At 42.0% G+C, this 26,338-nt stretch overlaps 2 protein-coding genes across 6 annotated transcripts in view; one reads left to right on the top strand and one right to left on the bottom strand.

The window, feature by feature from the left end:
* KIN (Kin17 DNA and RNA binding protein) overlaps positions 1 to 6,704 on the bottom strand; it is a 34,663-nt gene extending 27,959 nt beyond the window's left edge. For 2 of the 3 annotated variants that reach the window (XM_055543515.1, XM_055543514.1), the window contains exons 1-4: positions 6,417 to 6,704; positions 2,244 to 2,338; positions 437 to 480; positions 230 to 352 (exon numbers count right to left, since the gene is read on the bottom strand). In XM_055543515.1, coding sequence (XP_055399490.1) covers positions 230 to 352; positions 437 to 480; positions 2,244 to 2,338; positions 6,417 to 6,530 — 376 coding nt within the window. In that variant the 5' untranslated portion in view covers positions 6,531 to 6,704. The remainder of the gene's footprint in view (positions 1 to 229; positions 353 to 436; positions 481 to 2,243; positions 2,339 to 6,416) is intronic. The other variant, XM_055543516.1, reaches the window with a different exon arrangement.
* ATP5F1C (ATP synthase F1 subunit gamma) lies at positions 6,690 to 22,972 on the top strand. Of its 3 annotated transcripts, XM_055543517.1 has the most exons (10): positions 6,691 to 6,857; positions 13,404 to 13,438; positions 13,946 to 14,077; positions 17,101 to 17,305; positions 17,873 to 18,016; positions 18,137 to 18,201; positions 19,198 to 19,353; positions 19,755 to 19,851; positions 22,166 to 22,202; positions 22,833 to 22,972. In XM_055543517.1, the coding sequence occupies exons 1-9, from the start codon at positions 6,802 to 6,804 to the stop codon at positions 22,170 to 22,172; spliced, it is 897 nt and encodes a 298-aa protein (XP_055399492.1). In that variant the 5' UTR covers positions 6,691 to 6,801; the 3' UTR covers positions 22,173 to 22,202; positions 22,833 to 22,972. The 3 variants fall into 3 exon arrangements, with proteins under 3 accessions (XP_055399493.1, XP_055399495.1, XP_055399492.1); XM_055543518.1 differs by lacking the exon at positions 22,166 to 22,202 and having other exon boundaries at positions 6,690 to 6,857; XM_055543520.1 differs by lacking the exons at positions 22,166 to 22,202; positions 22,833 to 22,972 and having other exon boundaries at positions 6,690 to 6,857; positions 19,755 to 19,855.
* The last annotated feature ends 3,366 nt before the right edge of the window (positions 22,973 to 26,338 follow it).

Below are 26,338 nucleotides of genomic sequence, written 5' to 3' on the forward strand. Positions count from 1 at the left end.
ACACCCGCAGTGTGCAAAAGCAACCCTGCAGGAGGCACTCCTCTCCACCAGTTTCTAACTGACCTACTCAACCTCTTTCCCGTAAATTTACACAGAAGGTGGACAGAGTCTGGCGGGCTTCCATCCACAGGGTCACAGAGTCGGACACAACTGAGCAGAATACAGGACTGTCTTCTCCCCTCCCACGTGCAGCCATGGAACAGCCGCTCACATCACGTCTTGTTCTCACCTTCTCTGCCCAGCCACTTGGTAAAATCTGTCAGTGTCTCCCACTGTGTGGCGTTCATGTGGATGTGTTCCCGGTGGCTAATGTACTCATTGTAAACAATGTTGTTGTGAACCCTCTTGGTGCCTGAGAACAAAATACAACACGGCAGACCCTGAGCACATTACAAGATTACAAAGTCACTGTGTGCACAAGACTTAAGGTGCTTACCAAAGCGTCTCCTGAGAAGTTCTAGGAAGTCATTTCGGAATTCCCTAATAAAGCAAGAAGGGAAAGCATTAAGGTAATTTCTACAAATATACAGCATCATCTTCCTGAAATTTAAGCCATCATACAGTTTGCATGAGCAAATGATACGTGAAATATCTAGGTGAACATCGGTTGTGAACCTTTAAACATTGAAAGAGGGAAGAATCCTAAAAGATTTTAGCTTTCAACAATTAAAGTTAAAAGTTGGTTTGGAGTTGAAACTTTGTCTTGGTGAAGCAGGCACAAGGTGACCATGGGTCTCTGGAGAGGGTTCTTCATGAAGTTTCACGCTTCATGAACTCTCAGTAAATGTGGCATAATAACCCCATTCTATCAATAACAAAACTGCCTTTTCCATGTGAAGTTGGCACTTAATGTGTCCCTCTGAGCTATGCACAATGTTAAGTGCCAGATAAACATAGGTGAGTAAGATACAAATCCTCACTGAGGTCACAACCTAGCAGAACCATCATAACCATAACAGAAGCTAAACTGCTGCTTGGCTAAGCTAACCTGAAAAAGAGATGCAATAAGACATCATGTGAACCTTGAGGGAGATACCAAGAGGCAGAGGCAATCTTTAATCTGGGTGGTGAAGTACAAATAGAATTTTTACAGATGAAAAGGAAAAAAAGGCTGTTCCCAACCCCAACCAGCACAGAAACATGAAAGCATCACTTGGTATTTGAGAAATGACAGACAGGTAGACAACAGTTATTTCAAATTAAATATTCAGTACCTATTCTTCTCAAAAATAAACAAATGAGCCTGTGATGTCAAGGAAAACAATTGACAATATTTGTTGCCAATATAAAATCTGAGCTTCCAAGTGAAAACAGAAATTTGGTAAACTAGTATCCACCACCATGATTTGACACGCTTCCTAATACTTAAAGGTGTTTCTGAAGCACTGACTTGCATTAATGAGTAAGATGTTATGACTCTGCCTAGTAAAACGTATCACTGTTCAGAATTTCAGAATACCTCTCTACCGAAATAATAATCATAATAATTAACGGCTAATATTAATCAAGTACTGGGTACTCTTCTAAACGCTTAAAAATATTAACTCATTTAATCTTCACCTATGTGAGAGTTGGACCATAAAGAAAGCTGAGCACCGAAAAATTAATGCTTTTGAAAAAGACCCTGATGCTGGAAAGATTGAAGGCAGGAGAAGGGGACGACAGAGGATGAGATGGTTGGATGGCATCACCAACTCGATGGACGTGAGTTTAAGCAGGCTCTGGGAGTTGGTGAAGGACAGGGAAGCCTGGCATGCTGCAGTCCATGGGGTCACAAAGAGTTGGACACGACTAAGCAACTGACCTGAACTGAATCTTCACATAAACCCTATGAAGGAAAGACAATACTTGAGAAGATACAATGTCTATAGATAAACTCTGGAAGCTCAGCCAAAGTCACTCAGCTCCTAAGTGGAGAACCTAGGTTTGAAGGACTTAAAAGTCAGGCAGTCTGATTCCAGAGCTGTGCTCTCAGCCACAGCTATTTTAGAATGAAAGACAGTTTTTCATTATGCTTGATGTGGAAGGAAGGAAAGACTGAATCATGAGAAATACTTTTTTTTTTTAACAATTCCACACAATGATGTTGTCAAAAGAAGACAAAAATGGAGCACCAAGTTAATGCAGCTATCACATTAATTTGTAAGGAATAAACAGAGCCTCTAATATATAAAATATTAAGCATCTCTTAAATGTCCAACTGAATAAAGCTTATGAGATAAAGATGGTGTTGAGTTACTTACTCGGAAAAATAATCCATAAACTGCTGAGGATTTTCTGAAGCCAGCAACAGCTGTCTCTGATGAGATTCAGACATACAATGACACTTAAAGCCATTCTATAAAAATACAAAGGCAGTAGTTAAATTCTGATTTAGATCATTAAAAGTCTTTAATTAAATTAATAATAAATAATAATAATTTAATAAATAGAAAATAATAATTTAATAAGTAACATTAATACACTTATTAATAAATCAATAAGCAATTAAACCATAGATAACTGCTCTTTGATGATAAATTATAAAAAATAATCAAGTCACTGGCTGTAGCACCCTGTTGTTTTTTTTTTTTTTTTTAACTTTATAAAACTGAGTTTTGCAACCTTGCTAATCAAAGAAGAATCCCAGAAGGTTAAAGAGACAGAAAAATGGCGCTTTAGAAAACAGACATTAGCAAGAAAGATTACAGGGCACAGTAACGAAGAGTGATTTCATGTTTTGACTCTAACAAATTGCTATTGGGCACCTACTTCATACAAAGTGTTAAGCAAGCATTTCGAGGAATATAATGAAGTAAAATGGGTTATTAGTGAATTTCCATTAGGGAAACTATTATATTTTCACTCACTTTCCTATACTTTACTCCTATACTTTAGCTCATTACCCAAAAGACACTACTTCGTATTATACATAATCTTTATCATACTAAATCTGTATAGTCTTCAGATGATTTAAAAAAAAAAGGCAAGTTTTGGCTTCGTATCTATGCTGCTTAGCATCTGAACCTAACTCGTCACCAGTAAGAGACATAAGAAAGTGCTTCTCCTGCGTCTCCCCGTCTCAGAAACGGCTGTCCTGACCCTGCACCCAGTCCAGGACGCAGGATGCTGCACCCCAGAGGCCTCCACCTCCATAGCACTCTGTCAGCTCAGCCCTCCTAATGACTCACCCTCTGCTCAATCCCCTTCCCACTGTCCTGAGTCCAATTTCAATCTTGCTTAGAGTAGCTTCCTCATCTTTAGTCATCCACAGACGCCTACACAATTTTTGCCAGGACCCAGTTTACAGAAACTACAAGGGTTAGAGAAAGAGGGCAAAAGACAACCACAAGCAAATGTAATGGTTAAAAGGGAGTCCTCCAGGATCACTGCCGGCCTGGTCTCTTCAAGTCAGTGTCAATAAAAACAAATGGGGGAAGGAAAGGTGCTCCATCTCAAACTGAAAACTGAGAGAGAATTAAAAGTCCTAATATACCACACCACTGAGACTTTTAGGGCAGTGAAACTATTCTGTATGACACTATAATGGTGGATATTAGTCACTATACATTTGTCCAAACCCACAGAACGCTCAACACCAAGAGTGAACTCTAATACAAACTATGCACTTCAGTGCTAATGATGCACGAATCGCCTCGTTGACTGTCACAAAAGTACTATTCTGTTGCACCATGCTGACGGTTTGGAAGGCTGTACATATTGAGGGCAGGGTGGGTAAGACAGATCTTTGTACCTTTCAAAAAATGGACTTCATTTTTGCTATGAACCTAAAACTGCTCTAAAAATAAGTCTGTTTTTTTAAAAAAGTTCTAATAACTAAATCCAATGTATTGCTTTTGACTGGATCTTGGTTTAAAAAATAACTGGTTTTTTTTTGTTTGTTTTTATTTTTATTTTATTGAGTACAGTTGATTCACCATGTGTTAATTGCCACTGTGTAGCAAAGTGATTCAGTTATACATACACTTACATTCTTTTCCATTATGGTTTATCACAGGACACTGAATACAGTTCCTTATGCCAAAAAAAAGTTTTATACAGCATTCATGAGAATAATTGAGAAAATGTGACTATGCAGTATATACGAGGTGATATGAAGAAATTATTTGACTGCACTGGGTCTTAGAGTTGCAGCATATGGGATATATTTTTCCATGTGGCTCATGGACTCTCTAATCACAGGTGTGTGGACTCCAGGGCTTGGGGGCTCAGTGATTGTGGTGCATGGGTTTAGCTGCTCCGTGGCACGTGGGATGTTAGTCCCCCAACCAGGGATTGAACCTGTGTACCCTGCATTGAAAGGAGGATTCCCTACCACTGGGCTACCAAAGAAGTCTCCAAGAAATTTTCATTAATTTGGTTATGGTCATGACATATATTGTGACTATGTAGAAAAATATCCTAATATTTTAGAGAAACATATTTAAACATTTCTGGAGTTTAAATGGATGAAGCACAAACTGGAATCAAGACTGTCGGGAGAAATATCAATAACCTCAGATATGCAGATGACACCACCCTTATGTAGATGACATCACCCTTTGCACAAAGTGAAGAACTAAAGAGCCCCTTGATGAAAGTGAAAGAGGAGAGTGAAAAAGCTGACTTAAAAACTCAACATTCAAAAAACGAAGATCATGGCATCTGGTCCCTTCACTGCATGGCAAATAGATGGGCAAACAGTGGAAACAGTGGCTGACTTTATTTTGGGGGGGCTCCAAAATCACTGCAGATGGTGACTGCAGCCATGAAATTAAAAGATGCTTTCTCCTTGGAAGAAAAGTTATGACCAACCTAGACACCATATTAAAAAGCAGAGACATTACTTTGCCAACAAAGGTCTGTCTAGTCAAAGCTATTCTTTTTCCAGTAGTCGTATATGGATGTGAGAGTTGGACTATAAAGAAAGCCGAGCGCCAAAGAATTGATGCTTTTGAACTGTGGAGTTGGAGAAGACTCTTGAGAGTCCCTTGGACTGCAAGGAGATCCAACCAGTCCATCCTAAAGGAAATCAGTCCTGAATATTCATTGGAAGGACTGATGCTGAAGCTGAAACTCCAATACTTTGGCCACCGGTGGGAAGATCTGACTCATTGGAAAAGACCCTGAAGCTGGGAAAGATTGAAGGCAGGAGAAGGGGATGACAGAGGATGAGATGGTTGGATGGCATCACTGACTCAATGGACAGAGTTTGAGTAAACCCTGGGAGTTGGCGATGGACAGGGAGGCCTGGCGTGCTGCAGTCCATGGGGCCGCAAAGAGTTGGACATGACTAAGTGACTGAACTGAACTGATTTAAACTGATTTTAAGTGAAATATCCTGATGTTTGTAATTTACCTTAAAATATTTCAGGGAAAAGGACACAGCAAAATACTTCAAATGTTAAATCTGGGTAAAGGGTATACGGATTTCCCTGTACTAGTTTTCTGTGTGAGAATTTTACTGTGAGTAGTAGTAAAGAGAACCAAAGAGAAATGAAAGAGAAAAACTGTTATCAGTGTCATTCAACATTGAGTCCCATCTAAAGTATCTCATCCCTCACTTGCAGAAACACTGGATTACATTATTCCAAGTGTCCACTGTTCTTCCTTTCCTACCCAATTCAACATCCAGAGAAAAATAGGATCCCGTCACTAGCCTGCAGTCAATTTTTCCAGGTGCTTTTATCATCCACCTAAATAATGGGGAAAAAGTGCTCCACAGCACAGTCTACAAAGCTTCTCAATATCTGCCCCTCAGCCACTTTGCACATAATTTACTCATTTAAAACTCAGTCTCATGAGAACGGACAATTACTAGTCTCACTTTTCAGATAAGTAAACAGGTGGAGAGACAGCAAGTAACTTGTAAGGGAACACAGCTCCGCCTCCTGGTTCTGACTCCTGAGTCCACAAGCCACCCGCAGAAAACATCCCAGACCTGGCATGTTGCAGGCGCTCGACAAAGGCTTGTTAGGTGATTAGCTTGCAAGGGCTTAGTTCTGGTCTGTACCCTGATTATGTCTAAGAGCCAAGCCAAGTCTGAGAAGGTGTTGTTATTCCAGGGCGTCCAGCGCCGCACGGCTCATCCCGCGTTTCTTGACAGCCTGACTGACGTCGCTTCTCAAGGGGGATGCAAAACCTTTTCATTCTTTATTCCTTTTGGGGTTATAACCTTTTCATTCTTTATTCCTTTGGGGGTGATCACACTGAGGAGGAAGGAGGTGTCCAAACCCGGCTTCTCCGCCAGGACGGGCGGTTGAAGGGAAGTACAGCCCTACTGAGTGGAGTCCCGGGCTCGCCCTGCGCAGCCCCCATGCCTGGGGGCGGGAGACCCAGGCGGTCGCCGCGGCGTCTGGCACCTCAGCCTGCATCCCCAGTGGGGTACCGCCGGAGAGGCGCGGGGGTGCGCGCGGGGCCACCCCGCGCCCGCTTACCTCGTCCCGGCACTGCTTCTGGCACATCTGGCAATACCAGCGCAGCTTCTGAAGCCCCTTGGACTTGATCCTGTTGGCGATAGCCTTCGGGGTGAGGAAATCTGACTTCCCCATCGCGACCACCACAACAACCTTCCGGAGCCAGCGCCTAGACGACCGGAAGCGGAACAGGGCAAGCGGGAGTGGGAGGGACAAATACCACCCGCCAGTAGGAAGGAGGCGGGGCCTCGGGAAGCTGGGCGCCGGACGCTCGCGAGGCTTCCTTCAGTCCGGCGGGAAGAAGCGAGGCTCAGGGAGACAGCGGGGTGGGCGGGACGCGTAACGCAGCTTCCGCGCACGCGCGGTGAGGCCTGTCTGACCGACCTTCAGCAGGGCCGGCGTCACCATGTTCTCTCGGGCGGGCGTCGCTGGCCTCTCGGCCTGGACCGTGCAGCCACAATGGTAATGGCAGGTCGCAGCGGGGATGAGAGGGTTGCGAGGGGTGGGAGAGCTCGGGTAGGGGAAGCAAGTGGGGAGGCGACTCGGACTGAACCGGGGTCTCAGGGCTGGCCAGGCCCCGGTCTCGCGGAGGCCGGCTGCAAGAGGCGCTCGGAACAGAAGGGCGCGCGAGGGCAGCGGAGACGGCGAGGTCGCGCCTCGTCTCCTGAGACGGGCCGGGGCGGGGTGAGGGCCGAGCGGAGTGGTCGTCAGGGACCTCGGTAGTGGACCTTGGGCCCAGTCAATTGCAGAGCGGCCTTGGATCTCCTCAGCGACTAATTAGACGCCTCGGAAGCCTCTGCTGCTCGCCAGGGCGACGGGCCTCGGGGAGGCCTTTGGAGGGCCCCAGGGAAGGTCCAACGGAAGGTTAAGGAGTGCTTTTGTCCTTGACGCCGTTTGAAACCCTGCGGTGCAGAGGGCAGTGAACTCCCAGCCCGTGTTGAGCACCGATTCTGCAGCAGGAGCCTTGCTGGGCACTGGTGAATGAAATAAGTGCCCTCGTGGGCAGCAAAAGAGACCTTAAAAATATTAAGGCGAGGAAGGGAAAGATACCTTAACTATCTCGAAACCGTTGTGCTGAAACAGTAGCCCTGCAAGGTCATGACATCATCATAAGGTCCCGAGGAGGAGGAGATAGACAGACTTGTAAGCGACATCTGTCCATTGCTATGCAAGTTTTAGGGATTTAAGTAAACGTTGGTTTCTCCTCCATCCCCAGAAAAAGTCATGTTACAAGGCCTGGCAATAGGCAGATAAATGTTGGTTTGTGGTGGTGCTCTGTAATAGGATGAAATATTTTGAAGCTAGGCAGTCTGGAAGGATTGCAGATAGGGTGCTAAGGGGATTGTTAGCTGTCGACTGGGTGTTTTAGCAATTACTTGGTTTTACAGTATAGGAGAATTCTAAGAAGCCACAGCACTAGATGTGTGTATCCTAATTTATGAGAAGGGACTCTAATACATTAATTAAAATAGGTATGTTTTCATTAAGCAGATAACTGATAAAAGATTTTCAGGGTAATGAAGAAACTAAATTTGATGTGAAAAACCTACACACAGATGTTAGTGGGTTTGCCGTGGAAGTCAAATTTTCTTTCCCCTAATGTTGAAAAGAGTATTCATGGGGATGAAGTCAGCTTAGCTGGAGTCTCACTCATAGGTTGCCCCATTTCTTCATCACTCGGCACACATTTGTTGGGTGCTTGCCCAGCACCAAGTTGACACTGGGCAAAGTGCTGAAATGTGAAGAACAGACAGACATGGTCCTGATGAAGTTTGTAGGACAGCGTGTCTGACATGCAGCAGTGGTCTGCAAATGTCAGCTCTCCTTCCTTCTTTCCCATCTTGCTGTGCATGAATGTAACCTGTAAATATTTTTAGAACTTTAAGTCAGCCAAGTTGATCTTTTAAAAATGGACAGTTTCTGAAATGAGTACAAAATATTTTACCTTTAACTGTACAAAATCACTTTTTAAAAACCTGTAATCATTTGAGGATCCTTTAGTAAAGGATCATTTGAGCGTGCTCTCTGTCTGCAATGGAGAAGGCAATGGCAACCCACTCCAGGACTCGTGCCTGGAAAATCCCATGGACGGAGGAGTGTGGTAGGTCCCTGGGGTCGCAAAGAATCGGTTGCGACTGAACGACTTCACTTTCACTTTCTGTCTAAGATAACTACTGTGGGGGGCAGGGAGCTTAAACTGGAACCCCAGTGAGCAAATACATGTGGAAGTCCTGACCTTCATCAAATTGGTAGGTTGTGAATATTCATCAGACATCAGTGTTCCACCTTGGAGAGTAGACTCTGTCCTCTTCCTTTTTTTGGATGGACATATTCCATCATTCTGCGTGCCTGGTGTCTGTTTTGCTCCTGCCACTTCCTAGTCACTGTAATCGCCTTTTGAATTCAGCAATTAAAGCCGTCTTAATGTTTCATACTCCACAGAATTAATCTGAAAAGGAAGTACACCTTTGCCTTTATAGAACCAGGAAGAGGCATGTCCTTGGTTCTGTTTAGGTTAATGTGCAGTTTGTTATTGTTCCAGAGACGTTAGCATACTAATATTAACTGAATGGTAGGTTAAAATTATTTTAATTGTTTAGGGTGTCAGTAAAATAACAACTAAATTTTTGAAAATTAAACCTTTTTTTAAAAGCTCATTTAAGAGAATGGAAATAAGAAATTTGGTTGGGGAGGGAGTTTTTGATTTTTCTGCGTCAGAGGGAAAATATGTTTCTATTTCTCAGTGTTGCACCTTCTCTAAGATGGAACTGTTTTATATTAGGAAACCAATGGCCATAAGTGGACATGTAGATGTTGGAAAGGAAGGGAGAAGGCGTTTCAGAGGAGAGAAGGCAGGCCTTCATCTGAAACTGAGATAGCAGACACTTACTTTTAAATGTAAAAGCATGAGGCAGCAGTGTATAGCATGCCAGGCGGAGCGGTGCCAAACTGCCCGGTTGCAGTCTTGGCCACCCTCAGGCTTGAATCCTGACTGCCTCGCTGTGCGGCCTTGTGCAGCTTACTCAGTGTCTTTATCATTTCCCCATCTGTTACATGGGGGTAATGGAGTGCCCCATTAATTGGATTGGTGTGAGGATTAAATGAGTATTTGTAAAGAAGTGAGGGTAGGGGGAGAAATGCTTGTGGGGACCCAGATGTATCCACTGAAAAATGAAAATGAATTTGTACGTACATGTTTTATCTATATAAACTAATGTGAGAAGGTAGAAGCCTAATGAGGATGGATCGTGGATGGTAGTAAAGTTCTGGAAGTCATTTGATGGAGAGCCAGGGGTTGGACTTCCACCCCGGCATTCAGTATTCAGATTGCAGATACTTCATAATTTTCTTTTCCTCAGGAATTAGTGGATGCTGCTTCTTCCTTAATTTTTATGTTCACATCAGATCAGATCAGATCAGTTGCTCAGTCGTGCTTGACTCTTTGCGACCCCATGAATCGCAGCACACCAGGCTTCCCTGTCCATCACCAACTCCCGGAGTTCACTCAGACTCACGTCCATTGAGTCAGTGATGCCATCCAACCATCTCATCCTCTGTCGTCCCCTTCTCCTCCTGCTCCCAATCCCTCCCAGCATCAGAATCTTTTCCAATGAGTCAACTCTTCACATGAGGTGGCTAAAGTACTGGAGTTTCAGCTTCAGCATCATTCCTTCCAAAGAAATCCCAGGGCTGATCTCCTTCAGAATGGACTGGTTGGATCTCCTTGCAGTCCAAGGGACTCTCAAGAGTCTTCTCCAACACCACAGTTCAAAAGCATCAATTCTTCGGCGCTCAGCCTTCTTCACAGTCCAACTCTCACACCCATACATGACCACAGGAGAAACCATAGCCTTGACTAGACGAACCTTTGTTGGCAAAGTAATGTTTCTGCTTTTGAATATGCTGTCTAGGTTGGTCATAACTTTCCTTCCAGGGAGTAAGCGTCTTCTAATTTCATGGCTGCAGTCACCATCTGCAGTGATTTTGGAGCCCAAAAAAATAAAGTCGGACACTGTTTCCACTGTTTCCCCATCTATTTCCCATGAAGTGACGGGACCAGATGCCATGATCTTCGTTTTCTGAATGTTGAGCTTTAAGCCAACTTTTCACTCTCCACTTTCACTTTCATCAAGAGGCTTTTTACTTCCTCTTCACTTTCTGCCATAAGGGTGGTGTCATGTGCATATCTGAGGTTATTGATATTTCTCCCGGCAATCTTGATTCCAGCTTGTGTTTCTTCCAGTCCAGCGTTTCTCATGATGTACTCTGCATATAAGTTAAATAAACAGGGTGACAATATGCAGCCTTGACGAACTCCTTTTCCTATTTGGAACCAGTCTGTTGTTCCATGTCCAGTTTTAACTGTTGCTTCCTGACCTGCATACAAATTTCTCAAGAGGCAGATCAGGTGGTCTGGTATTCCCATCTCTTTCAGAATTTCCCACAGTTTATTGTGATCCACACAGTCAAAGGCTTTGGCATAGTCAAGAAAGCAGAAATAGATGTTTTTCTGGAACTCTCTTGCTTTTTCAATGATCCAGCGGATGTTGGCAATTTGATCTCTGGTTCCTCTGCCTTTTCTAAAACCAGCTTGAACATCAGGAACATCACATATTGCTGAAGCCTGGCTTGGAGAATTTTGAGCATTACTTTACTAGCATGTGAGATGAGTGCAATTGTGCCGTAGTTTGAGCATTCTTTGGCATTGCCTTTCTTTGGGGTTGGAATGAAAACTGACCTTTTCCAGTCCTGTGGCCACTGCTGAGTTTTCCAAATTTACTGGCATATTGAGTGCAGCACTTTCACAGCATCATCTTTCAGGATCTGGAATAACTCCACTGGAATTCTATCACCTCCAGTAGCTTTGTTCATAGTGATGCTTTCTAAGGCCCACTTGACTTCACATTCCAGGATGTCTGGCTCTAGGTCAGTGATCACACCATTGTGATTATCTGGGTCGTGACGCTCTTTTTTGTACAGTTCTTCTGTGTATTCTTGCCATGTCTCTTTAATATCTTCTGCTTCTGTTAGGTCCATACCATTTCTGTCCTTTATCAAGCCCATCTTTGCATGAAATGTTCCTCAGCATTATACGCTCCTTAAAATTCTTCCAAGCTGTCTGCAGTGAATCTCGCAGACCCCATCCTGTACTGGCTCCTTCGGTTTTTCTCACACTGCCATGTGATCATAGGAGATCATGGCAGTCCACTATCTGTGCAATTTGCCCTCCATTGTACTGGGTAAGCTTCCGGTTTCTTGGATAATCTCCCGACGATTTCTCAGGACATAAGACAATTTTCTGGGACACACAGCTGATTCAGAACTTCCTTTATCTTCTCATTTGCAAAAACTATATTCAGTAGAGCAAGCTCTCCCTAAAGAGAGCTCAGATCAGCTCTTTTTGTTTTGTTTTTCTATTTTAATTTTTTTTTTTTTTTTTTGCATCAACCATCATGTCTGTTGATAGTTACAAATCTGTCTCTAATCTCAAAATACCTCGTATTTTCCACAGACCCAGATCACATTTCCACCTGGTCCCATAGTACAATATCGCATTCAAAACTCATTGTCACAAGTGAGAATCCCCCCTACCTAGCTTTTCTGTCTTGGTTAAATGACAACACTGTCCACTCAGGTCTTAAGTTAGAAACCTTTGGGTCCGCTTGGTCTTAGATCTAGGCTCCCCTTGCTTTGCCAGCCTCTCGGTCCAGGGTCTTGCCTTCTCTTGTCTGGAAACTGCAAGCAGCTGCCCCTGTGGCCTCTGTGTCATCAAGATTCAGTATCATTCTGTGCTTTTCCTTGCCATCTGAGGTACTTTACTGAACAACTAAAGTTTCATCATTTCCCCACTACCTATAAAATAATATTTAAACTTACTAATGCAGGCCGTGTCTCCAGCTTCAAAACTGCAAACAGTTCCTTGGAATGCCCTAAGGCCCTCCTTTATGTACAATGTATGCTGCTGCTAAGGCGCTTCAGTCATGTCCGACTCTGTGCGACCCCATAGACGGCAGCCCACCAGGCTCCCCTGTCCCTGGGATTCTCCAGGCAAGATGTATAGATTCCTCAGTTCTTCCTTGGCGATTTCCAGGCCAACAGGTGCTTGATGGATTTAAGAGCTGAAAGATGATGTATGTTCTATAACATGTTGTCTTCACCAGTAAGGGGAAGAGCCTCTCATATTTATCTTTAACTGTTACTATTTTTGACTTTTATGTGTTAGCGCTTTAAAGACTAGAAAAATATTTAATGTAAAATTTATGTAAATCTTAAGTTTGCATGAATCTTGTTTATGAGATAATAGTATGCTTATTGGGAGAAGGCAATGGCACGCCACTCCAGTACTCTTGCCTGGAAAATCCCATGGACAGAGGAGCCTGGTAGGCTGCAGTCCATGGGGTCGCTAAGAGTCGGACATGACTGAAGCGACTTAGCAGCAGCAGCAGTATGCTTATTGTGGTCAGAGACCAAGTCCTGGAGTAGAGTATCTGCTCCATAAAAGCTCACTGGATTGAGTTGGAACAGTTAAGAATTGGTTTTTAAATTCTGCTTTGACACATGTGGTCATGTTAGAATGTATGATTGACCCTAAAGTGTTATGTTATTTATTGGTGAAATGAGGAAGTCAGGAGCTTGCTTGGGAACTGAGCAATCGTTTTTAGAAGTGGCTGACCTTGAGTTTAAGAATAACTGGATAGCCTGACAAGGGGAAGGACTGTCTGTCATGGAAACAATATAGGCTAAGACATGGAGTTGGAAATAGAGCCTGTGTGAATGCCATGTGACCTCAGTGGAAGCTTTATGTTAGGGCAACTAGAAACAGACCTTTCAAACAGGGCTTGATATCCATATTAGGGGGTTTATATATATCCATATATATTGAGAGTCTTATTATTTGATAGATTGTTTCTTTATGGGCCACTCTTTAAGTCCATATATTAACTTTGGAAGTTTCTGGAGCTTTTTCCCAAAAAACTAAAAAAAAATTTTTGCCATCTTTATTTTCAGGATCCAAGTTCGAAATATGGCAACTTTGAAAGATAGTAAGTACTTTATCTCAATATGCGAATTAAGAAAAACTAAATTTTGCCAAATAAAAATACTTCTGAAAGTGTGCTGCTTTAGCCCGTTTACGTACTTGGTTAAAATGGACAGTGAATCTATGTCATGTGTCTGTGGCGTTGGAAGAAACCGCTGTGACGTAACACATGGTGGCTGTGCTTCTGTTGTCTGTAGAATGATAATCAGAAAAAACTGTACTCTGTGTGGCGGGTAAAATGTTATGGGACTTGTTTTTGGTTGAAAGCCATTTTCAATGCCATTTAATGTTTTACATGCATAATTTAATGTTACATTGCTGTTCTTGCTTGCTGTCCAGATAGCGCAAGGTCTGACTTACTGGTACTCGACTGTTAACTCTAATATGAAGCCTAGTTTGGCAGATGGTCTAACTGCTAGTTATTCTACCTTGCAGTTTAGGACAATATTTCCATAAATTCACAAATGAAATCATAATTCCTTTATCTTAACACAGCACTTATGTTTTTCAGTTACCAGGCGACTAAAATCAATCAAAAACATCCAGAAGATTACCAAGTCTATGAAAATGGTAGCAGCAGCGAAATACGCCCGAGCTGAGAGGGAGCTAAAACCCGCCCGAGTGTATGGAGTGGGGTCCTTGGGTAAGAGGGGCGTGCAGTCAGATTACAAAGACCTTTTAAGCTAGAGATCGCGGTCCTGAGCACTTACAGGCACTCACGGTCATGGCAGCCCTGTGCAGGCGGGCACTATTGGAGCCCCAGCTTTGCAGAGGAGAAAACCCAAGTCCAGTACAGTCGTGACTTTACCTGCATGGCTTGGCATCCAAGCCTGTCTCTATTCATCACTGTATGTGTTCATCTCCCTTTTAAAGTACTCTGAAAGATTGTTCCTAGATTATTAAATATGCCATCAAAAGATCATGGGGTTTAGTGCATCAGACTCAGATGCTTGATTTTATCCTGTTACAATATGATGTGATCTTTTAGGACTGCAGGTTGGGGTGGGGGTACCCTGCAGTGGAATTTGACTCAACAGTCATGGCTATGATTGAGTATATGGACAGAGTGTTGAAAGAGCAGCTGTAAAGGAGGAAAAAAGATATATCTGTATTATCTGTATTAATCTGTTAGAAATTAACTTTCTGCAGGAGTTTTCTTGTGTTCATATTTCTTGAGCATGCATTCATACTGCTACCGAAAGTTTTGTATGAGAAAATGATAGCGTTCCATGCTTCAGTTGAAATGACTCCTTGCTTTGAAAATGCCATACTGGGACCTCCCTGGCAGTCTACTGGTTAAGACTTCACCTTCTGTGCAAGGGGTGCACGTTCAGTCCCTGGTCAGGGAGCTTAGATCCCACATGCCTCATGGCCAAGAAACCAAAACATTGGACAGAAACAATATTGTAACAAAATCAATGAAGACTTTTTTAAAAATAAAAATACTGTATTTAGTTTCACTTAGCAGTGTAGGAGAGACTTGTTCCATTAGGTTTTAGCCATCTTTAACAACACCAGCTGTTTGCTCTTATGAGTCCTGTTCTCTGCTGGGCTTAATGAAGAAATTGACTTGGATATCTGATTAGAATATTTGTGGTATAATATTAAAAATTCATCTTTCTTTTTTTTTTTAATTTTATTTTTAAACTTTACAATATCGTATTGGTTTTGCCAAATATCAAAATGAATCCGCCACAGGTATACATGTGTTCCCCATCCTGAACTCCCCTCCCTCCTCCCTCCCCATACCATCCTTCTGGGTCGTCCCAGTGCACCAGCGCCAAGCATCCAGTATCGTGCATCGAACCTGGACTGGCGACTCGTTTCATACATGATATTATACATGTTTCAATGCCATTCTCCCAAATCTTCCCACCATCTCCCTCTCCCACAGAGTCCATAAGACTGTTCTATACATCAGTGTCTCTTTTGCTGTCTCGTATACAGGGTTATTGTTACCATCTTTCTAAATTCCATATATATGTGTTAGTATACTGTATTGGTGTTTTTCTTTCTGGCTTACTTCACTGTGTATAATAGGCTCCAGTTTCATCCACCTCATTAGAACTGATTCAAGTGTATTCTTTTTAATGGCTGAGTAATACTCCATTGTGTATATGTACCACAGCTTTCTTATCCATTCATCTGCTGATGGACATCTAGGTTGCTTCCATGTCCTGGCTATTATAAACAGTGCTGTGATGAACATTGGGGTACATGTGTCTCTTTCCCTTCTGGTTTCCTCAGTGTGTATGCCCAGCAGTGGGATTGCTGGATCATAAGGCAGTTCTATTTCCAGTTTTTTAAGGAATCTCCACACTGTTCTCCATAGTGGCTATACTAGTTTGCATTCCCACCAACAGTGTAAGAGGGTTGCCTTTTCTCCACACCCTCTCCAGCATTTATTGCTTGTAGACTTTTGGATCACAGCCATTCTGACTGGCGTGAAATGGTACCTCATAGTGGTTTTGATTTGCATTTCTCTGATAATGAGTGATGTTGAGCATCTTTTCATGTGTTTGTTAGCCATCTGTATGTCTTCTTTGGAGAATTGTCTATTTAGTTCTTTGGCCCATTTTTTGATTGGGTCATTAAAAATTCAAGTCAAGGCTGCCAGTCAACTTCTAAGTCCTTCAAACTGAAAAAATGTTAACTGCTGGATATTAAATGGCTAATCTTTAAAATATTTAAGAACTTTAAATAGGAATTTTATTTTTTATGCTGTACAATATAAAAGATAAAAAGAAACTTAAAAGGAATATTCTCTTCACTTCCCTGAACTTTAGAGTTAATATGTACCTTTCTCCACCTTTTATGGAGGGTTCTCAGGTATTGAAATTTGAGAGTCCTGCTCTAATTGAAGAAGGGTAATAGGAATTTCGTTGAAGTGGGGGCATGTGGCAGCCATGAGGATGCAGTTTCCAACTAGAGAGACAGCTGCTGAAACCATCCTGTGTTTGCACCCGAGACATGCTTCCCACGAGCTCCTCCTGACAGATGGGGTGCTCAGGCTGCATGTTCTGTGGAGACCTGGGGCTCCCTGGCAGCCTTGCTGAGCTTTCCCTCGACTGCTCTGCAGGCCAGGAAGCTGCCTCCTCACCTTTCTTCCCACTGGTCAGACAGGCATCGCAATGTGATGGCTCTTCTGACCTCCTTCCTGTGTCTTCTCTCAGGCATTTTCCCAGTAAAATCCATGTGTATTGAACCCTATTTGAATCCCTCTTGGCTTCTGCTTCTTCGAAGATCAGACCAACAAAGTGAGGCTGTAAAAGTAACACCCAAAGTAAAATGGCATCCATTATTTTAATGTCAGTAGTTTTCATAAAAGCTCGCTGTGCAGATATATGAATAGTTCAGTAAATATTTACTCCCTGCTTTCTTGGTTGTACTCTGAAGATTTTAATTATTTAAAAATTTGGTAAGTCTAGATAAGTCGTCACTTCTCTAAGTCTGGCCTCTTTACAAGCTGATTGTACTAGTGATTTCTTTTAGTCAGTGCTTAGATAACTTTGTGTCTAGAGACCTCTTAACAGAGATTTAGACCTTTATGGTTTTCAACCTCTTTGTAAATGAAATAAGTGCAAAGATACTTGATAAGTAAAGGCATCGTTTTGTGAATTAGGGGTTATTGCTGTATTTAGTGTAATTACACCTTTTTTTTTGAAGCTCTGTATGAAAAGGCTGATATTAAGACTCCTGAAGACAAGAAGAAGCACCTCATCATCGGTGTGTCCTCGGACCGAGGGCTCTGTGGTGCTATTCACTCCTCGGTTGCTAAACAGATGAAAAGCGAGGCGGCCAACCTTGCAGCAGCTGGGAAAGAAGTTAAGATTATTGGAGTTGGTGATAAAATCAGGAGTATACTTCACAGGTAATATAAATACATATTGTTTATGCAGAAGGCTGCAGGTGTGAGTAAAGGGCATTTTCTTTAATAGTTGATTTAAGCAAGGTGTCTTTTTGGTTGCCATTTTATACACACGGAGAAGCTTTGTTTTGTTTCAAGTTTTGTTCCAGGATATCTTAGAATGTGTAGATTTCCCTTGTTTTTTACTTGTCATTTGCTTCTCCTTCTTCCAAACCATAAATGGAATACAATAGGAGTGTCAGAAGCTAAGGGCTTTTTTTTTTTTTTAATGAGGACTCTGAGGAGTTGTCATGGCCTGGAAATGCCAGAAATGAGTAACAGTTAATTAGAATTGGCAGGAGAGGAGTAAAGGCAGAGAGAGAGATAAGGCGAGAAAAGGTGATTGTGAGTCCTCAGTTCTGGGCAGGCTCTGAAGGATGGGTGATCATAATAACGTAGGGGGTACCTTAATTCAGTGAACACCGCATTCTCCACTCAAAATACACTTGATTCATAGAGTATTTTTGCCTTGTTCCTTGCGCAGAAGTATTCCGCTCAGCTGTTACATATGATCTCTTCGTTTTCTCATAGGACTCATTCTGACCAGTTTCTGGTGACATTCAAAGAAGTGGGGAGGAGGCCCCCTACCTTTGGGGATGCGTCAGTCATTGCCCTTGAGCTGTTAAATTCTGGATACGAATTTGATGAAGGGTCTATCATCTTTAACCGATTCAGGCAAGAAAAATGTTGGAATCCAAGCTTTTTTATGTTCAGATTTTTTTCAGTTGAGTAAATGTCTCCTTAATAGTGTGAAATTATAATCTTGGAATTTACATTAGTTTTTGCCATTTCTAGGTCTGTCATCTCCTACAAGACAGAAGAAAAGCCCATCTTTTCCCTTGACACCATTTCAAGTGCTGGTAAGTATATTTTGTATGACAAGTATTTTTCCTATGAAACGAGAGATTTGCAGATTGAGGAAAACAGTATTTGTCAGGGTGGCTTTTTTTCAGCAGTAACAAAAATGTTGAGTTGTTTCTATCACCATCTATTAGCAGCTTCCATGAAACCATAAAACATTCATTGTATAAATAAATATCCATTGGGGTCAACATTATATATGAAAGTCACCATTGCTCAGTGAAGCATTCTGGAAATAATACTCGGGAATCAATTTCATTTTCCTCTCCTATATATTATATTTCTTCTATTCTAAGAGGTACACTTTTTAATGTCTCTAAAATTGAGGTGCTTCTACCAGTCAGTAACACATCATTTTTAATTGGCTGTGTTACTTTATTTCTTCATGGTATATAAAATAGGAGTTACATGATCCTCTGCATCTTAAGTCAACGAAATGCAGCCCTGTCTCATTTTACCCTAATGAAGACTTTTTGAATGCGCTGCTAAATTTCTGCTGCCTAATTGCTGAAATGCAGAGCAGCCTCTAACTCTTTGACTCATATTCTCAGAAAAACTTTCCCTCCCTCATTGTCTTGACACTGTCAAATTTCTCCAATAACCACATGATTGAGTTGGGATTTCTATATCACAGTATACAAGTCTCATTTCTCTCCTTAATTTCTCTATTGAAAAACTCGGTCCCGGACTGTGCTGGCTTAGTCCAGGGCACTCTGCTAGATGCTCTCCAGAGGCTCTATACCCGTGAAATGTAGGGCTGTTACTTTAAATGTCAGCCTCTTGAGTTTTATGAAGTTAAGCATTTCAAGTAGAATACCAAGTGCTTTGTTTACACATCATGTTTTACTGAAAATCTGCTATAATCTGTAGTATGAAAATAGATGAAGCTTTTAGAACTGTGTCTTTTAACCAGTCTCACATTGACTTCTCTGTGATTATAAAGGATTTTTGCACCAGGAAGCTTCTTGATTAAATCAGTTTTTGCATTTCAACAGAGAGCATGAGTATCTACGATGACATTGATGCTGATGTGCTGCGGAATTACCAGGAATACAGCCTGGCCAACATCATCTACTACTCCCTGAAGGAATCCACCACGAGTGAACAGAGCGCCAGGATGACGGCCATGGACAATGCCAGCAAGAATGCTTGTAAGTGCCCGGCACAGTCTGAGGGCTTCCCTTTGCTGAGGCTGCATGGAGGCCCTCGCTCATATCAAAGGGTGTTAGCAATTCTGGAAGAGGAGCAGGAGAGCTGGGGTCTGGTCCTGGGCTCTGCCACTGATCCTGTGAGGATAGAAAAGTTATATTCTTCTCCTTAAAGGAAGTAACGTCTTACTTGGTAGGAAGTAAGTGTGCAAGTACTTTAATTCTTGGAAGATACAAAAAAAATATGTCTCCATAACATTTTTCAAGAGGCCAGTTCTACTACCTGAAAAGAGACAGAATCTTATTTTTTAATTAAACAACTTACATCTCATGAATGAGTTAGTGAGCAAGGTATTCTTTTCTGGTTTTAGATCTTGTTGTCTAATCTTCTGTTTTGTTTGTAGCTGAAATGATTGACAAATTGACTCTGACATTCAATCGCACCCGCCAAGCTGTCATCACCAAAGAGCTGATAGAAATCATCTCTGGTGCTGCGGCTCTGTAAGTAACTGAGCGTTGCCTTCAGCATTCTTGTCTCATAGTGCCTGCTCGTTTATCCTTGGCTCGTTTATGTCCCCTTCTCCCCTTTTTTGGTCTGTTACAGCAAAAAAATGATCTATTGCTTAATCTTGTTTGCTTACTCTTAGAATATAAAGATTTGATGAAAATGAGATCTCTAGAGTATTTTTGATTGTTTCAGCTGAAACATTCAGGCTTAGTTTATGAGTTACTGGTTTTCGGTTTGTTTTTTTTAAAATCTGTAAATTATTGAATGGTGGTAGGGTCAGGAAGTTTTTAAGTAAGTTTTCTGTATCAGTACTGTCCTTCGATAGTTCTTAAAATACCGCTGTCCTTAAGAAAATGTCTTGGTTGTTTAGCTAGATATGTTAATGTTTGTAACCAGGGTTACAGTAATGGGAAATCTATAAAAAAGGATTACGTTGAACACCCATTACATGCCTCATATAGTGCTAAAGGGTGGGATCCTTTGTCCCAAGGCGTTTACATCCTAATAGGATAAGAAAACATAGACAATTGTAGACAATTGTGCTGAAAGATAAAATGTGTATTAAGTAATCTTTGACTCATTCTCTCACCTCCTGCTAATTGGTCACCACGTTCTCTAAATCTTACCTTCTTCTAAATATCCCTTGACTTTCTCCCCTTTATGCCCTCTGAATGCATCTTTGTCATTTCTCTCCCAAATTAGGAAATATATTTTTTAAGTGGCACATGCTTTTTCCTGAAATGTCATTCTTTTTTTCCCCTGCACCCTTAATCCTCCACCTGACTGACTTCTGTTTGTCCTTCATAACGGAGCTGGGGGACTCCTTTCCCCCAGAAAACCCTCCTTTGTGGTGTGAGTGGGGCTATTTCCCGTGTTTCCCTCCATCACAGTACTTACACCATTTTATTAGGAACTGCCCTTAGGTTTGTCTGTGTCCTGTGGCTTGAGAGGGGCCATGTCTCGTTCACTTTTGTAGCTTCATCACCTGGCATGCACTTCCTTAGTAAATATTTGTGGAGTGAATGAATGGTGAGCCATGAGTGTATTAAGAACTGGAATTTTAGAAGAGACAGAAATAACACTTTGCTGAGTATATGAGTATGTGGGTCCAGGTTTAAGACTCAGGGAAAGGTTCATCGCTAAGGTGACATAGAAGTTGGTCCTTTTTGTCTCTGGAGGATGGAAATGGGCAGGATTCCAGAGACACACACAAACTGGTTGAGACCATTCTGTCAGTGTTGGTTGGCTCCATCAGCTCTGCTGTCCTAAACAGCCTTCCTTCTCTTATTTTGCTTTCAAGCCTGCGTTTGAACCATCTGTCCTCCTGGTCACTACTGCTCTGTTAGCATCAGCGTCCAGGCAGTGATGAGTGGTCCTGCCACTTTCCAGCTTGACAGAGACAGTTAAGATGCTCTCCCTGCAACACAGTTGTTTTCTATGACATGCGAGCTAGGATGGGGTTAAGCAGGTGTATTATTCGTGTCCTCCTTGCTGTACATTCTACTGCTTCTCCGGTGGCGAGTGTGCCTAGGCCTGGGGGAAAGAACTGCACTCTGAAGGTCTGGGGGCTGTGAGATGCAGAGAGCCAGGGGAAAGAGGAATGGATGCTCGGAATAAATGGAGGCTACAGCCTCTGCAGAGTGGAGGACCCAGCTCTTGATTAGGAATATGGGGACCTGACTGAAAGTAGCAAATGCAGAGAAATGAGAAGGAGATTGGGACATGAAGAATGAGACTTTTAATAACAGTTCAAATAACTGGAAATTGACTATTCAGTTTTCACTTTCTAGAAAGGCAGGCTAAATCCTTTATTAAAGGTTAGCTATGCAGACCTTAATAATCCTCATGATGGATTATTTATATGAAATGAACTTGCATGCTCTGTAACCTGTCAGCTCTTCTGCTTAAAGGCTAGTATTTAATACAAACACATTTCGCTATTTGGTAATAAAAGGCATGAGTAAACCATATTTGAGGTGCCAAGTGTTAGTTGCTAGCTTAAATTAAAAAAAAAAAATTATATACTACTTATAGCAAAGTTGTGGTTTAAAGTATGCTTTCATAGTCCTGCCTACTTGCATGAACATGGTTTTATTACTTTAACCAGATTCAGGTCTGTAATGTTTCCTAACAATTAGTGACTCTGTTTCAAGGAACTCTTTTGGTAAGTATTTATGTGATATACTCAAGGTAGTGAATGAGGAAATGGGCTTTTCTAGTTGGAAATTGTACATGATTAACCAGCATGGATTGCTTCCTGACCTGCTTGTTTTCTGTTTGTGTTTTCCTTCTAATATAATAACCCAGGGACTAATGAAAATCAAGTTTCATCCTCAGACAAGAGGTAAAGTGGTAATTCACACCCTCCCCCCATCCCATCAGAAAACAAACCCAGTCAGAGAGAATTGAAACTAATTCAGCAACAGGGAAACTGATTTCTTGGGAGATGAGACTGGCCGGCTATTAGGGCAGCAGTCAGATTGTGGGAGCACATGGCTGATGCTAGGGGTCTTTTTTTTTTCTTCTTAAATATATTAAAACTACAAGGATAAAGAATCAGCATTCCTTTGCAGTACTAAAAGCAGGCTGGTGAAGAACAGTGGTTCTCAGACTTCCTGGTCTCAGAACCCCTTGAAGTCTGAGTCTGCAAAAGATAGCTCAGTCCTCTCCACTTCTCTATTCATTCTGTTCTGACATTGCAGGTCATGTAGGTTCTGGAAAACTCCACCATGTACTCTTAAGAATGAGAATAAAACAGGCAAGCAGCATTGTTACAGAAATTAGTTTTGCCCTCACAGACCCCATGAAAAGGTCCCCACACCAAAACTTGAGAACCACTAGTGTATAGAGGAACAGTTTATTATGTAGAGTCAGTTCAAGTCCCACTTTAGATACATATTATCTCTTGATATGTTTAATTTCCAAAAAAAAAAAATTGTTTGATTTTTATTTGTTGTATACTTTTATTTTTCAGGTAAAGAAGAATTCAGCAAGCTGATTTTGTTTTTAGCTTACTGCTGTCCTTGTCAGAAGAATATATTGGTCCATTGTTCAGATTACTAAAGACAGCAAGATATTTGTAAATTATCTTACAATAAATGACTCAACATAAAATCACTGCTTTTTTTTTTTTTTTTTTTTACTATTTTTATATAAGAACAACCATTTTCAAACTGAGATCTTACAACACTTCAAAATATTAACGTACTTGTATTAAAATTTCTTAGTAAGAAGCTAGTTGAAGAGGCTATTGTGATTTTTTGGTTTCTTAACAGCCATGGAAAGCCTGGCTTCTGAGGGGTCACAGAGTGGAAGGAAGAGGTGCCAGCCACAACCCCAAGCCAGGCCTCCCTGCCTGTCACCCTCAGAAGACCACCAGCGCAAGGCAACAGTGCCATGTCCGAGTCATTCACTGTTGTATAGAGGGTGGAGAATTCCAGGGACGCACTGACTCTAAATAAATGTTTAAATCTTTTCCAAGGACTGAGAACCATTTCAGTAGGGTATTCACTTCACATTCACATTTAGATAGCCATTAACTTTGGGCACGTGAGCTATTCTACAGAACGAGCTGGCCCTGCCAAAATGTTGGGATTTTTTTTTCCTATTTAAGAGGATTTAGGGCTACAGTCCATGGGGTTGCAAAGAGTCAGACATGACTTGAGTGACTAACACTTAACTTTTTTAGGGGTTTTTTTATTGCAAAAGTAATACAGGAATTACAAAAGACTACATAACTATAAAAAATATACATAAAACCCATCGTCAACACTTTATATTACTCTTAAAACCATTAAGAAGAAGGTTGCCAGAGGAAGGTAAACTGAACAGAATCTCAGTGTCATTTTCTAGCTTCCCTGAAATGATTTAAGAGCCATTTTGATTTCTGAGTTTTTGTGACACTTGTTTTCCTCTGAAAACTTAGGTCTCTACCTGCGTTGCTCTGAAATGTTGCCACGATGATTGTTAATAAGCATCTTTGGGCAAGTCTCTGCACATTTGGATGAATACTTCTGTGTACTTAATTGATCAGTGACTCAGACTATGTGTTGGGTTGGCCAAAAAAGTTCATTTGGGTTTTTCCATAAGCTCTTAACATGGAGCATAAACTTTGGGGCAAATTGGGTTAGAATCCTAGTTCAGCCCTTACCAGCTGTGTGACCTTGGGTGAGTTAATCTTTCAGTTTTATCATCTGTAAAATGATTAAAATAGGACTTATCTTATAGGGTTGTTATGAGGACTACATGAATCAATATTTGCAAAATACTTAGAATCTGACATGGGATGAGTGCTGTAGCTGTTTAAATGTTACCCGATACACTTAAGTGATCATCATGTTTACTGATCTTGTGTGTGTTGCTGCTGCTGCGTCGCTTCAGTCGTGTCTGACTCTGTGCAACCCCATAGACGGCAGCCTACCAGGCTCCTCCGTCCATGGGATTTTCTAGGCTTAAAAGTACTGGAGTGGGGTGCCATTGCCTTCTCAGCTTCTCTGTGTTAGCACTCTTAAATTCTGAAGATATAATAATTACAGTCCTCTATATGTCTGGTTCAAAGACATAATAAAAATGTAAGCCTTTTGGGTATAGTGAAAGTGTTTGTCACTCAGTCGTGTCCAACTCTCTGCAACCCCATGGACTATAGCCTGCCAGGCTCCTCTGTCCATGGAATTCTCCAGGCAAGAATATTGGAGTGGGTTGCCATTCCCTTTTCCAGGGGATCTTCCCAACCTAGGAATCGAACCCAGGTCTCCTTCATTGCAGGCAGATTCTTTACCATCTGAGGCAGCAGGTAAAAAAATCCCCCAATGAGGAGGACTTGTCTGGCAGTCCAGAGGTTAAGACCTACATGGTTCCACTGCAGGGGACCACGGTTCCATACCTGGTTGGGGAACTAAGATCCCATATGTCCCATGGCAAAAAAAAAAAAATATATATATATATATATATATATATAATTTTAAAAAGTCTTGACAATCGGGCTTTATTAAAATTATCGAAATACTGAGGGAAGACATTTGCAATACAAATAAAATTTGAATATAGTTGTATTTTTTTAAACATCCACAAATCAGACAAAACCCACTTTTAAAAGAATGAGGTGAAAAACCTTAGTTTACAGTAACTTAGATGAATGTCCAGGGAATTATGGTGGGAATTCTGAAAGGTACACTCTATGATTCCATGTATGTAGCATTTTTTTATATGACAAAACTTTAAAAGTGGAGAATAGACTAGTGGTTGTCAGAGATTAGAGACAGGGGAGCAACAGGAAGGCTGGGATGGGTATCAAAGGGCAGTGAGGAAGATCCTTGTATTAGACAAATAAAAGACTGGACATCCTATTAAGATAACTGTCCTGGACTTTGCAAAAAAGTAAACGTCATGAAAGACCAAACAAAAAACCAACAAGCAAAAGACAAACAACTGGTGGGATTGGCCTACCAAGAGAGGAAAACGAATTTGCTGGTGGGCCAGTGGTTAGGACTCCAGCGGCTTTCACTGCCTTGGAACTGGGTTTGATTCCTGCTTGGGACTGACTAACCTGTAAGGCGCTTGGCACAACCAAAAAAAAAAAAAAAAAAAAACCTAAGTGCAATGAATGAGTCTTGAATAGGTCAGAGATTAAAAAAAAAAAAAAAAGCTATAAAAGACATTTGGGAACAATGGTAAAATTTAAGAATGCTACTTCACATTGGGTCAGGGTGACTGTTATCAATCTTGTGTTTGCTTTATGTGATTGTTTGGATGGTGGGGTAATGGAAGTTGAGATACACTTCAAGGATCCTCCCTTCAGCTGGACGGAAGGAAGTATTCCCTTAGCTTCCGAGAATTCTGGACGCACACAGCCCTCAGCTGACAAAGCTCATTGGAACTGCCTCAGCTGGAGACCACCTTGCCCACGGTCATGGCTCCACTCCTGGGCAGCCCACACCCATGGCCTGATCACCGTGGGAGTAAAGCCATGCCCCCTTGCCTGAGCTCAGGATAGTTCTAAAGCTCTCTGTGGGGTTTGCTGAGATCTTTCCTGAGGATGGGCTGCAGCTCAGCATCTCCCTCCCCAGCTGGACTCCTTCCCTTTATCCAGGCAGTGATCTCAAGAGCACCCCTTCGCTAGTCTCCATCTCAGACCCTGCGTCTGAGATCTGTCTCAGAACACACCTTGGGGGCGGGTCTGATTTGGGACGGTGCTCACAGGAAGGGTTTGAGGGAGTGGATGCTAGGACAGGACTTGGGAGCTGGCTCAGCCCCTCGGCCACTACAAAGACTGCCTTGGGAGTGGCAGATGGAACACAGAGCCCCAGGCATGAGGTGGATCCCGAACGTGCAGGTTGGTACAACCCCCACGCTGGTTCCCTGGCTTCTGGGTAAGAACTGTGGCAGTGGGAAGGCAGAGGACAACTTTTTCAGACTGGTTAAACTGACTTAACAGGGCTTCCCTGATGGCTCAGTTGGTAAAGAATCTGCCTGCAATGCAGG

This window comes from Bubalus kerabau, chromosome 13, assembly GCF_029407905.1.
Source record: "Bubalus kerabau isolate K-KA32 ecotype Philippines breed swamp buffalo chromosome 13, PCC_UOA_SB_1v2, whole genome shotgun sequence".
Classification (NCBI taxonomy): domain Eukaryota; kingdom Metazoa; phylum Chordata; class Mammalia; order Artiodactyla; family Bovidae; genus Bubalus; species Bubalus kerabau.